Source organism: Epinephelus fuscoguttatus, linkage group LG19, assembly GCF_011397635.1.
Source record: "Epinephelus fuscoguttatus linkage group LG19, E.fuscoguttatus.final_Chr_v1".
NCBI classification, from domain to species: Eukaryota; Metazoa; Chordata; class Actinopteri; order Perciformes; family Serranidae; genus Epinephelus; species Epinephelus fuscoguttatus.
In genome coordinates this window covers 2,051,780-2,065,604 of record NC_064770.1, presented here as the reverse complement: position 1 = coordinate 2,065,604, position 13,825 = coordinate 2,051,780, and the positions used below count along the sequence as shown (strand labels likewise).

The 13,825-nt window shown below is 42.0% G+C and overlaps 1 protein-coding gene across 3 annotated transcripts in view; it reads right to left on the bottom strand.

The window, feature by feature from the left end:
* Positions 1–13,071, bottom strand: part of coil (coilin p80) — a 57,402-nt gene extending 44,331 nt beyond the window's left edge. Inside the window, exons 1-4 of one of the 3 annotated variants that reach the window (XM_049560206.1) lie at positions 12,932–13,071; positions 9,620–9,738; positions 8,567–9,540; positions 7,293–7,381 (exon numbers count right to left, since the gene is read on the bottom strand). In XM_049560206.1, the coding sequence (XP_049416163.1) occupies positions 7,293–7,381; positions 8,567–8,785 (308 nt within the window). In that variant the 5' untranslated portion in view covers positions 8,786–9,540; positions 9,620–9,738; positions 12,932–13,071. Of the gene's footprint in view, positions 1–7,292; positions 7,382–8,566; positions 9,739–12,931 lie in introns of all 3 variants that reach the window. The other 2 variants (XM_049560205.1, XM_049560208.1) reach the window with 2 other exon arrangements.
* Positions 13,072–13,825: the final 754 nt, after the last annotated feature.

Genomic DNA, 13,825 nt, shown 5'->3' with positions numbered 1-13,825 from the left:
TACGGCTCACAACCATAGACTGTGGGTCTACTCGTTCCCAGCCCACGTCTCCCGACCTCTGGCGAAACACCCTGTCGTTCCGCTGCCGCTGTCGTAGCCATGTCAGTCTCGTGCGCCCCTTTCTTCTTCTTCTTCATCTTCTCGATTTCCGGCAGTTTTGACGCTACTTGGCGTATCACTGCCCTCCACTGGACAGAGTCTATTTAAATCTTCATATACAGCCCTGCTTCACGCAGGAACTGTAAGGCTGCTTTTATTATCATCTGATGGTTCTCACCTTGGCCAAAAATAACTTTAATAGAAAATGTCTCCACACCCAGATCTGCCAGCTTCTTATAGAAAGACCTCCTCTTATTTTTATGTGTTCTGTGAAAAATCAAAAAATATTATCTTTTTGTATAACTGTCTACATATACCTTGCTCTCAATAAAAATATTGTTTAAAAAAAAAAAAAAAAAGAAAGACCTCCTCTCTGTTCTATACATCTGACATTCCATAATTACATGTTTTTGTTTCTGACCGCCCACATTTACATAATCCATCAGGATGCTTCCCCATAATATGCATATAGTGATTTAGTCCACAATGCCCAAGCCTCAGTCTGCAGATTTTAACAGATTCACTTCAAGTCGCAGAAATATAACTAATTTTCCTAACCAAAGGCTGTACAGAAAAGTAATACCTTCCTTTAGTCTCCTTTTCCCACAGTTCCTGTCTTTCTTTTTCCACACCCTCTTTGATTTTCCCTCTCAGTTCCACTCTTCCTGGAGATATATTGAAGTCTACTACTTTTTTCTGCAGGGTTGCCTTTGCTATGGAATTGGCTATTTCATTTCCCTCAACTCCGGCATGTCCAGGAACCCAACAAAACATGACTTCACACCCATTCTTTTCTACTTGAAAAAATACAGACAATATTCGATTCGGCCAAGCTTTTGATTTTCCTCCTCTTATAGCCATTAGAGCTGCTGCTGAGTCCGAGCAAATCAGAACTGATTTTGGTCTTTCTTCCTCAGTCCACCTCAGAGCCCAGAGAACTGCCAGTATTTCTGCAGTAAAAATAGAACTTCCATCTGAGATACGATGATCAAACTTGAGTTTTAACTGATCTATGTACACCCCAAATCCTGCTTTCCCACTCTCTGGATCCTTAGAACCATCTGTGTATATTATCAGCTTCTCCTCCCTGACTGAATTGAGATATTTGTGTATTTTGTTCACCTCTTTCTTGTCTAGAAGAAAGCACAGCTTGATGTTTAATTCCTGCATTACCCACAGTGGTATTGAAAACCAGCTTGTTTGTTCCATGCCACCCTGTTCCATGCCCAGTTTCCTTGCCCACTGATTTATTCTGGCAATATATGGCTCATGCCTGTTACCTCCTTCCACCTCTTGTAACAGACACCTAGCTGGGAAGGTTTGGGCACTCCTACTAATTTTTATCCAGTACTGTAATCCTAACTTAATGCGCCTTAACCATAGGGGCATTTCTCCCATTTCAACAACTAGTGCAGGGATTGGGGAGGTTCTAATGGCTCCACAGCAGAGTCTCAGGGCCTTTGCCTGTATGACGTCCAACCTAGCCAGCACAGTTTTTGAGGCAGCACCGTACACATAGCACCCATAATCAAGAGCCGATCTAATCATGGCCTGGTAAATTAGTTGCAATGTTTCCCTGACTGCTCCCCACTCACACCCAGCCAGGCTTCTTAAGATGTTAATGATTTTTTCACATTTCTCCACTGTTTTACCTATGTGCACAGCCCATGACATGCGCTCCTCAAACCAAACACCCAAAAATTTAAAAACCTTCACCTTTTTCAGTTGTAGCCCATATAAATTCAGCCCTAAACTTGGTAACTTTCTTTTAAAACCAAAAATCACATACTTTGTTTTGGGCACTGAAATCCTAAAACCCCATGTATTCCCCCATTCCTCTACAGTCTGTAGTGCCTTTTGAACCTGTTTCAAAATAAATTCCACATTTTGTCCTCTTTTCCAAATGGCCCCATCATCAGCAAACAAGAACAGCCCAAATCCTCTTCCTATATTATCAAAAATGTCATTTATCATTATGTTAAACAACACTGGTGATATTACACTTCCCTGTGGTGAACCGTTCTCTATTTCTACTACCTTAGAGCTGACCCCCACCTACCTGGACTTGTATAGTTCTTTTCCTCAAAAAATCTTGGATCCAGTTAAACATTCGTCCCCTAATTCCTAGGTCATAAATTTTAATCAGTAATCCCTCTTTCCACAGACAGTCATAAGCTTTCTCAATATCCAGGAAAACACCCACCACCACCTCTTTATTATTAAACGCCTTTTTAATATCTTGGTCCAGCAGTGTAACTGACTCCATTGTGGACTGTCCATTTCTGAACCCATTCTGGACATTAACAAAGAGCCCTCTTGTTTCCAGTACATACACTAGCCTATTGGTGACCATCCTCTCCATTATTTTACAGAGCACTACTGTAAGTGCTATAGGCCGATATGAGCCAGGGTCAGACGCCTTCTTGCTTGGCTTCAAGATCGGAACCACTACTGCATGCTTCCATTCCTTCGGCAAGCACCCCTCCTCCCACACTGTGTTTAACAAAGCAAGGATCTCCTCCAACACTATGTCATCCAGATGTTTAAACAGCTCTGGGGTGGTGTTTGCCCTGGGGTGGTGTTTGCCCCTGCCATAATAGCATCCCTCAATTCCTTCATAGAGAAGAATAAATTAATTGGCTCCTCATTTTCTATACTCCTTTCCAGCTTCCACTGATTGGCTGACATCACCTCCGCCCTCCTCCTACACCTCTCATCCACCAAGCTCTCTGAACTGTGCACCTCCTGAAAACTGTCTACAAACATGTCTGCCTTTTCTTTATTAGACACTGCCTCCACCTCACCCTTCTGTAACACTGGGATAGCTCTCTTCCTATAAGCCCCTGACATTTTGTGCACAGCTGACCATAGCTGCCCTACTGGTGTCTCTGGGCCTACTGTATCACAATATTTCCTCCAGCTACTTCTCTTTTCTTCTTTTACAACTTTCCTTGCTAAGGCCCTTAACCGCTTGTACTCAATTACATTATCTGACATTGGATACTTTCTTAATTTCCTGTATGCTTTGTTCCTTTTTCTTACTGCTTCATCACATTTTTTGTTCCACCAGGGTACACGCTTTCGGGCTTTAGGCTCTTGCTTCTCAGGGATGTTGCCATGAGCTGCATTGTGAATCATAGAACTAACTGAGCAATTCCAACTGTCCACAGAGCCCTCACTGTCAACCTCTCCTACTAAGCTTTTTGCCCTTTCCTGAAACTCATCCCACTTGGCCCAAGAGAAGTTATATCTAGGTACCCTCTCTTCCTCCTCCTTCCACAATTCTCTCCCAAACCTACACATGATTGGATAATGGTCACTGCCCAGCGTGTATGTGTTCATTACATCCCACTCTCCTATTCTTGCTAAACTGGGAGAAGCTACTGACAAGTCTAAGTGACTAGATGTGTTTCTTGCAATATCATATCGAGTTGGCCTTCCATCATTTAATATTATTAGTCCATACTTGTCCAGGAAATCCTCTACTACTACCCCATTACTGTCTCTTTGTTCACTGCCCCATAATGGATTGTGTGCATTAAAGTCTCCTGCCCAAATGACAGGGCTTCACCTTTTCCATTATCTCATCAAAGTCTGCCAATACCAACCTATTACATGGGTTATAGAAATTTATCACAGTTACACTCTTTATTTTCACTACTATTATTCCTACTTCCATTATAGTTATCACTATTATCATCCCAATTATTATCACTATTAATATTATTACTATACTTATTGCTATACCAAACCTCCACAGCTATACACTCAAGTTTAGCACTTATATCCACTCTCCTGTACTGCAGTCCATTTTTCACAGAAGTTGCACAGCCCCCATGAGATTTATCCACCCCCTCTATCTCCCTACCTATTATTTCTGCCCTATCCAATCTCAAACACTCATACCCTGGGATAACAAAATCCAAGCTGGGCCTCAACCATGTCTCCTGAATACATATCAGCTCTGGCTTATTCTCAAGCTCATCAACAAACTTTTTTAATTCCTGACCATTCTTCATTAAACTCCGGGTGTTCCATTGAAGGACACAGAACATTATGGTGCTAATAATCCCCCACATCATCTGCTATGTTTGCATCCTCCTCTTCCTCACTGTCCTTCCTCTGCCTCTCTGTTCTATGTTGAACCTCCGACATGTGTTGGTGTAACTTCTCTGGCACCTGTTTTGTCCCAAGGAACCTTTCTGCTGCCCCTACCACTTCTCTGATGAAGTCTGACCTATTTGCCGTTTTGGACGCAAAAATGCGCTTAGCAGCTACCAGTACATCAACCATAAATGAGAGAAATGACTCCTTGCTCATAATCAGCATACCTGGAGGAGGAATGTTTGGCACATCTTTTTTGTTCCCCAGCTTTACTCTGCCCCCCCCTCTTCCCCGCATTCTCTCGTCACTTTCTGAACTGCATGAGCGTCTGATATTTTATCTCGCTCCCTCACAACCTGCACCTGTGTGGCCTTAATAGTGTGCTCACATCCACGATACACATGATCCCCCCCACAGTTTGGGCATCTTGGGGCATCTGCCTTGCATTCTTTTATTCCATGATCGCCCCCGCACTTTGCACACCTTTTCTTACCCCGACAAGAATCCGCTATATGCCTATATCTTTGACAATTATAGCAGCGCAGAGGAGGTCTAACATACTCCTTCACTTGATATGCCATGCTCCCCAGAAAAACTCTGCCTGGCAGCTCAGTGTTTTTAAAAGTCAGCATGATCGGTATAGTGCTGAAAAGAGACTGCATGCCGAAAATCGACTGCCACCGTCGGGAGCGCGCATCAATACTTATTAGGTTTGCTAGGGGGCAGTGTTGGTCTGTTTAGGTTCTGTAAGTGAAGAGACTGTGGCCCAATTCCAATCCGATCCCTTACAGACTCACTGACTTAGAGGCGCGTTCATGTTAAGTGCATGAGTGTGTGAGGGCTGTCCCATTGTCAAATCGTCAAGTCAGTGAGTCAGTGAGTGAGCCCTTTATGCCCCCTTACCGTAGGTCAGCATCAATGCGGACTTACGGAAAGGAAATTACCCACAGTTCATAGCGTTGTGACGTCAAATACAGGGGTTGCCCTCGGAACACCGGAAGTGTTATAAAAAAAAAAACGAAAACACAGTTGGCAGATATGCAAACGGTAACATTATGGAAAGAGAGCGAAAAAAACTGATAGATAAACAATGAAACATTACATTAACAAGGATTTAAGATGGTACATAAACACATAAGAGGCAGAATACAAGGGGTGAAATTGACCAAATTAACTGTGCCTGCAGTCACATTTCAGTAGACCCCTGCCAAAATGTGACTGCCCCCTGTAACTCAGGAATACAAGGGGTGACATTCACAGCATTTTATGGATTAATACTATAAGTCACCAGATGCAGGCACAGTTAATTTGGTCAATGCCACCTCTTGTATTCCTGAGTTACAGTTCTCTAACACCCTATAACACACAGCATTTTCTGGATTCATACTAGAAGTCACCAGATGCAAGTACAGTTATTTGTTCCGTGTCAATACTTTGGATGATGCTACTCAGGATAAGCCAAAAGATATGTGTAATGATATCTGGATGGAAGAAATTACTGTACTGAACTTATACAACATACAGAGTACAATAATAATAACATTTATTTTCAGACACATAGGTCCATATCTGAGTAAAAAAAATAAAACAAAATAAAATGTGTGTATCTTTCAGTACAACACAAACTATACAGTATATAAATACTCACAAAAACAAGAAATTAGATTGTAATTATACACCTCCTCTTATTAATTATCTCTGATACAAAAAGAGGCAATATATATTCATATTCCCAAAAACAAAAATAAAAGACGAACTATCGAAATTGCACACTTCCTCAACAAATTACGTCAGATACAAAAAAGATAACATAATATTAAATAGGCAATGCCAAGTCATTCACTTTTACTTGCAGGATGCGCAGGTGTAGTTGGTGTTGGTAGAGGACCATTTGGCACATCCCTGGTGGTACCACCACTGACATACATCACAGCATATCTGCAAATTGTCCAAAAGATAAAGTTAGATATAATATTAGATAATCTCCTACTAGCCTTCTTTTATTGTCAAAGAATAAAATTTTATATTCATCATAATAAAAGTTACTTTTAGTAGTAGTGGCGAAATACCTCGATAGCATCGTTAATGTGGTCTGTAGGATCTGTAGCGGTTGCCATTGTTGCTATCCTTACCAGTTACCCACCAGCATACAGCTTGACATCAGCGTGGTGCTGATTGGCTAATCGCTAGACCCCCGGCATTCATTGGTCCGTCCAGCGTTTGGACAAGATAAATAGCAAATTCATTGAAGTATGCCAGACCAGAGATGCAAGCCTACTCAGTTGAGCGGGCAGGGTCTATGGTCTGGAACCAGGCTAGTTACTGTCCCCAACGAGCAGTGGGTGCTGCTGTCAGCCCCTCCACCGTCCCAAAGCACTCACAGGCGGTCACACTAGCCTCGCGCAGCAGCCCCAGCTAGTGAGCAAGCGAGCAAGCTGCACATAATAGCAGACAATTTGAATATTGTTGACGGGATTTTGGTGAAGCCGTTTGATAGTCTTCCTTACGAGGAGAAACTTAGAGTTAAACAGCAGGGCAGATCAACACCTCAGATTGATTTGGTGCAAAGGGTGGGGAAAAGTAACAGGTCTTTTCACCCATCTGAAAATCTTTGAGGTGTGTTTTGCTGTGGTTCTGTGGCATGAGTGTGGTTGAAAAACAGCTTCAATTAAATGCTCCTTTTATAAGTTACTGCCTCGCCACAATATGACAGCTACTACAATGTAAACTTAAAGTGAGCTTCCCCTGTGTGCAAGACCAGCAGCCGCCACTGTTTGACGGACATGGTCTCTGAATTGTCAGACAAACTAAAAGACATGCAATAACATTAAAAGTGTACAACTCATAGTAATGGTCAGAAAAAGTTATAGTTTTGCAGTGGTATTTCAACAAAAAATGTATGTGCAGACGTTCAGTGCAAACACTCCACATGATGTTGTGTCTTGTTGCAGAGGGTGAGGGAGAGTAGTGCAAGGCCATTTCCGGATATTGAGCCCCCTCCATTTCATGAAGGCTCTAAATATTAGATATGAAGTACTTCAGGTTATGTAAATGATAAAGAATAATTTTAAAAACTTGTGTAAATTTACCTTGTCATTACTTGACAATGCTTCATTTTTGTTGCACTTTCCCCAAGAGGGTCAAGGAACAGGCAGGTCTTCTCTGATGGTTTCATAACCTATTTGTCAATAAGGGAAAAAACCTGCATGTTAATCTAAGTCACACTCATAAATCAAGGTCACATTCATGTGTTTTTTATCCTTTTTCTCTTTATGTTGGCAATATTTGTTAACACACTGAGGCATATAAAGGCTAGAGTTACAGATAAATGCCAAATAGACAATTTAGAATAACCATCACCATATTTAATTCACCACCAACATCCAGTGACCGCCTTGATTTACAATCCCAATTATGTATTTGTACACCGTTGGATCAAGCTAAAATAAACAAAAAGACACCACTAAGTGAATGACAGGGCCATTTTAAATAATCTGTAACATTATAATCTTGAAAGAGCAACAAAAGCAACACCACAGACAGTGAAAGGAGATATGGGAATCAGTGTTGGGGAAGTTACTTTTAAAAAGTAGTGTTTGCTCGTAACTCGTTACTTCTTTAAAAAAAGTAATCCCTTACTTTACTTAGTTACCCTCTGTGAAAAGTAACTTTTTACGTTACTCGTTACTTTTACGTTACTTTTATGGTGCTTGACTTTGGGTAGAACCCCATCTCATTTCCTAATTGTGAAAAAATCCGAGTTTCCCACTGGTATTTACCACTTTGGTGATAAAATAAAGATTAAAGAGTGAGAGTTAATTTGTGTTAACTAGGCTACATGAATTTGTTACATGACAGATTACTACTACTAATAGCCTATTTGCCAGACCTGCTGCATCACTGAATGAGGAAAATATTAATATTTACAGACACTATCTTTGAACAAATAGCGTCATATTCATGAATAAATCATTTTCTGTTCTGTTATTACGTGTGTAACTGTGAGACTGTGTTTGTGTAATAGACTCATACTTTGAAGTAAGCTACAGACCTGCACGAATAAATTAATTCATTTTCTCTTCTGGTATGGTATGGTAGGTACTTTATTAACCCCTCGGGGGGAAATTTCAATGTTACAGCAGCAATTTAAAATACACAAAATAGGAGCTGCTGCAACAGGCTGCCGTTCACACAGCGCCAGGAAGGTAGGCAGGTTATGATTGTTCTGTTTTCTGTGAACACAATGCTGCATTTTATTGATGTTTTGGTTGTCGTTTTGATTTCGTTTGAGGTTCCGGGGTCGTATGTTGCCCATGTCTGAGGTCTGACTAGCGAGGTTAACGTTACATTAAACAACACTTACCCAGCCATACAAGTGCAGTTCGCTGTCAGTATATAGTTGGTCGTCTTGTTCAGAATCGCCCAGGTCTTGTACATTAGTTAACGTTACTGTTTTGTGTCCTTGTCGCTGGCTCGGCAGTACTTCGGTCCGTAGAGCACAAAAACCATCAGATAAATCCCGGTATTCAATATCTTGGACATGACCGCAAAGTACAAAATTATACACATCAAGAGTTTTCATGCGTATAAACGCTGGGTTTCTCCACAAGACATAAAAAAAATGTCCGGCCACTGTAGCTTAGGCCATTTCGTTGGGTCGGTGACCCACTGACCCGACAGTAATTACGGGTCAGGGAACCTCACTCTGTTGCTAATTGTTAGCTTATTACAATAAGCTAACCTGTCTTCGGTTGACAAACCGTTAAAATAATCCGAAGAGGCGTGTTTATCTTCCATATTCCTCATACGATTCTTTATTTTGGCACTCCTGTCTGTACTGTTGACATGGCAACTGTCACAGTTCCTGCCTAGTGCGCAGCTGAGGCAGACAGGCAGTGTCACCGTCAAATCTGTCCCCGGGAAAAGTAATGTTGTGCCCAACTGACAAAGCAACTACGTTCCATTACCATATTTTCAGTAGTAACGCGTTACACTACTTTTTACCCAATAAAAGTAGTTACAACACTGATGGGAATACATTCACATGGAAAAGTGATATGTAAGTTATGGAGCATAGTCCAAGATTCAAAACCTACATACATTCACACAAACTGTAAAGTCTTTGCCAGGTTTACAACAATACTGACATTTATTCATTCGATTTGTCCATGAGTTACAACTCGTTAATAGGAAAAAATACTAAGTACACCTACTTTATGCAGTGTGTCTTTACCCTTCCATATGTCGGTAAGGGCAAAGGTGTCGATAAGGTGTCACCTTATCTGTGGATTGCTCATTGTGTTGTCTCACCAGCAGCTCCAAGTAAGCATTGATTATCTGCGATGACATGACATACCAGAATATGACCAGGTTTGAGTTACTCTATATTCAATCTGAAAAATAAAATGAACTTTACCTCACTCTCTTACTCTTTATTTGGAGCTGTTCTTGCAATGTCTGCGAAGAACACTTTGTACAGTCCAACTTTAGCCAGAAGAATGTAAAGAGCCCTTCCTGCCCACGCATCTGTCACATCTGTGAAAATGAATATAATAAGCATAAGCAATAGATTTTAAATTTATTTAATGTGCAGAGCAGAATACTATGAATGATTCATTATACATACAGTGGTGGAAAAAAGTTTTCGGACACCCTTAAAATTTTACACAATCTCAAATATTATCATGAAATATTTGTGGAAAAATCTTTTTTGTGTTTCAAAAGGTGTGGCTGCATTAGACAGATACAAACAAATACAAATTATATTTTTTTGTTTATTGCTTACAAGAAAAACTAACAAAACTAAATTCTTGACAGTTTCAATATGTCAGTTCTCAACATTGTCAGTATCAAAGTCAACAAATAACAGAGAATGTGTTCAAAACTGAACAAAAAATAAATAAACCATCACATCATCAAATTAATATTTAGTAGTCCTGCCACTGGCACGTAGTAGAGCTCTAGTCCTGGCTGGCATGTTCCCCACGAGCCTTTCACACTGTTGAGGGGTAATCTTGTCCCATTCTTCTTGAATTACTGCTTGTAATTCTTCTAAATTCTTTGGTTTATGCTTTGAAACAGACCTTTTGATAATCCACCACAGATTTTCAATGGGGCTCATGTCCGGGGATTGAGCTGGCCACTCTAAGACCTGGATACTGTGCTCCTGCAGCCAAGTTCTACTGGCCTTGGATGTGTGGCAAGGGGCATTATCTTGTTGAAACATCCAGTTTTTACCTCGACCGAACAGTGCACGCGCAGAAGAGAGCATGTGGGTTTCGAGAATGGTACACTATTTGGTAGAGTTCAATGTGCCATCACAGACAGTGAGATGACCAACACCAGCAGCACTCATGCATCCCCAAACCATGATACTGCCTCCACCATGCTTGACAGTAGGTACTGTACATGCTTGAGATAATGCTTCGCCTGGCCTTCTGCGTACCCTCACATTAGTAGGAGGAAGATAAAGCTGGAAACTGGACTCATCTGACCACAAAATCTTCTTCCAATTCCTGGCTGTCCAGTTCTTGTGTGCCTGGGCCCAACGACGCCGGGCTAACCTCTGTCTCTCATTGATCAGGGGCTTCTTGATAGCCTTGTAGGACCTTAAGCCATGATCTAAAAGTCGGCCACGTACAGTGCGGATGGAACACTGGACACCAGTTTGGTTTGACCACTACTGCTGAAGCTCCTGTGATGTCATTCGGCGGTTTTGCCTGCACATGCGGATCAGGATGCGATCATTTCTTGCTGAAGAAACCCTTGGACGCCCAGATCTTGGTTTGTCTTCCAAGCTGTTGGTTCGTCTGTATTTCTGCAGAGTGTATCCAACTGCTGAAGGACTGCATCTGCACTTCCTGGCTATCTGGCAGCAGCTGTACCCTTCCTGGCTGAGAATCTTTATCTTCAGGCGTGTTTCCTGCGTTAGGTTCCTTGTTTTAGCCATTTTTGTGTCTGAAGAACTTTCAGATGTGCTGGCTTTATGTAGACACGAATCTTGGCAACAAAAATTGTGTCTTTTAATAAAAAGAACAACCTTCATCACTGGTACCAAAATGACCCAATACTCAAAATTTCTTATGTATTTTTATGGAACCAATCAATTTTAAGTTTTTAATGGCTTTTTTAGGATTTATTTAGTATTTTGGCTGTGACTGTACTAAAAGAAATTGCACTTGAAGACCTAAGAGTGATTCTTAATGCAATATTTCACAAATGCATGGGGTGTCCGAAAACTTTTTTCCTCCACTGTACATCACAGGTGGTGAAATACAATATTTACATTTCTCATTAACTGTGACCAGCTACAGTACATTGCCAAGTGCACAGAGGATGTGACTGTGATTAAAACCTTTACAGCACGGAACAACCAAAAACCCTGGATGACTGCTGAAGTACGCATGCTACTAAAGGCCCGAGATGATGCATACGGAGGAGGAGACAAGGCTGCTCTCTGCTCAGCAAGATCTGCTGGACAAAAACTAAGACCAAAACCAAGATCTGGACAAAAACAAGGAGATGATAATCGACTTCAGAAGGTCACGACCTGAGCACACAGCTCTCTGCGTCAGCAACCAGGCAGTAGAGAGGGTGGAAAACATCAAGTTCCTGGGAGACCAGATTATCAGCGACCTTTGTTGGTCTGAAAACACCAGCTCACTGGCAAAAAGAGACCAAAAGAGACTCTATTTTCTGAGGAAACTCAAACAGGCCTCACTCACTACCAATATCCTCACCTCATTTTACAGAGGTGCAGTGGAGAGCGTGCTGAACTATGGCATCTCCACATGGTTTTCAGGCTGCAGTGAGGCGGACAAAAAAGCCCCGCAGAGGGTGGTAAGATCTGCAGAGAGGGTGATTGGAGCCTAACTCCCCTCAGTATGGGAGATATTCTTGAAGCACTGCAGGAATAGGGCCCTCAACATTGTTAGAGACTCTTCCCACCCTCTAAACACCCTCTTCCAGCTGCTGCCCACCCTGAAACGCAACTGCAGCATAAAGTGCTCCATCAGCAGGCTGCTGAACAGCTTCCTGCCACAAGCTGTCCGGCTGCTAAACTTCCCCGTGTCCTAATTGAACTGCTGAACTATGGCTGAACATGACTGCACACCAATTCGCACTTAATATTACATATTTATTCTGTCTTATTTATTGATTGTGTATTTATTCAAATAGTGTTTTACCGCTACCCAGATGTCACTGATTTTATTCAGTTTTTATCCAGTTTTATCTCTACTCAGACTCTGCTGATTTGATCTAGTGTGTTGAAGTGAGTTGCTGTATGTATGTACTGTATGTATGATCCTGGAGAAACGCCCTTTTGTTTTCTGTACTCTGGTACAAGCAAAATGACAATAAAGATTGATTTGATTTGATTTGATTTGATTTTGTATCTAGAGCTGTTTTTGTAATTAAGATAAAACAACTGCCTTTGTGAAAATTCACATCTTATTTGATCAAGTATACAGAAGCATAGGTTCATAGAGGGATTCCAAGAAGCAAACTACATATCAAAAAAGATAAAAGGGGAAGGTGGGAAGATACTTAAACATAATAAATGTGAACAGCACAGTGCCTGTGAAAGGGTTTTTTTCAGCTTGAAAAAAATTGTCCTAGGAGACTGCATCTATCTATGCCTCAAATGCACTTGTAATCAGTGTGTGATATTTGAGCTTCCCACCTTTACTGTCCTGTAGACTTCGTCATTTTCTTACTTCAAACTTACATTTATTAGTGGCAGCTGATGGAGACGAGGATGAGGAGGCAGAGGTGGCAGTAGTGGTGGACACTTGCGCAGAGGTGGCAGCTGATGCAGATGAGGATGAGGAGGCAGAGTTGGCAGCAGGGGTGGAGACTGGTGCAGAGGTCGCAGCAGTGGTGGGGACTGGCACAGAGGTACCAGCTGTGATGGAGACCGGCGCAGGGGTCGCAGCAGTATTGGAGACCAGTGCAGAGGTCGCAGCAGTAGTGGAGACTGGCACAGAGGTCGCAGCAGTGGTGGAGACCAGCACAGAGGTCGCAGCAGTAGTGGAGACCGGTGCAGAGGTCGCAGCAGTGGTGGAGAGCGGCGTAGAGGTGGCAGCTGATACAGACGAGGATGAGGAGGCAGAGGTGGTGGACACTGGGGCAGAGGTGGCACCAGGGATGGACATGGATGTAGAGTTGGCTGCAGGGGTGGAATTGTTCACTGTGGTGGAAGTGGTGGAAGCTGAGGAAGCGGAGGAGTTGAGTATTTTGTGTGGGATTTGTGGCTTTTGCTCCACGTGTTTTTTGAGGTGGTCAATGTTGATTTTGGGGAAAACACGTCCTTCCTCATTCTGTAGATCAGCACTCTTGTCCTGTAGTGATGTAATTGTGAAAGGCCCCAAGTAGTCAGGCTCTAGCTTTCCTCCTTTTCGCTGCTGGCTCCTCACATTAAGCCTCCACACTTTGTCACCCACTTTTAGATCGGAATTAATTAATTTGCTCTTTCTGTTCTTTTGGTTTCCCTTGGAAATGTTATCTCAAGCAACCTGCAGAGCATCACTGAGTCGAAGGACATCATCAGTAGGGCTGTCATTCTCCACAATAGCTTCCACACTGCTGTCAACCTTTTCAAAAAAAGAGTTTTATAAACATT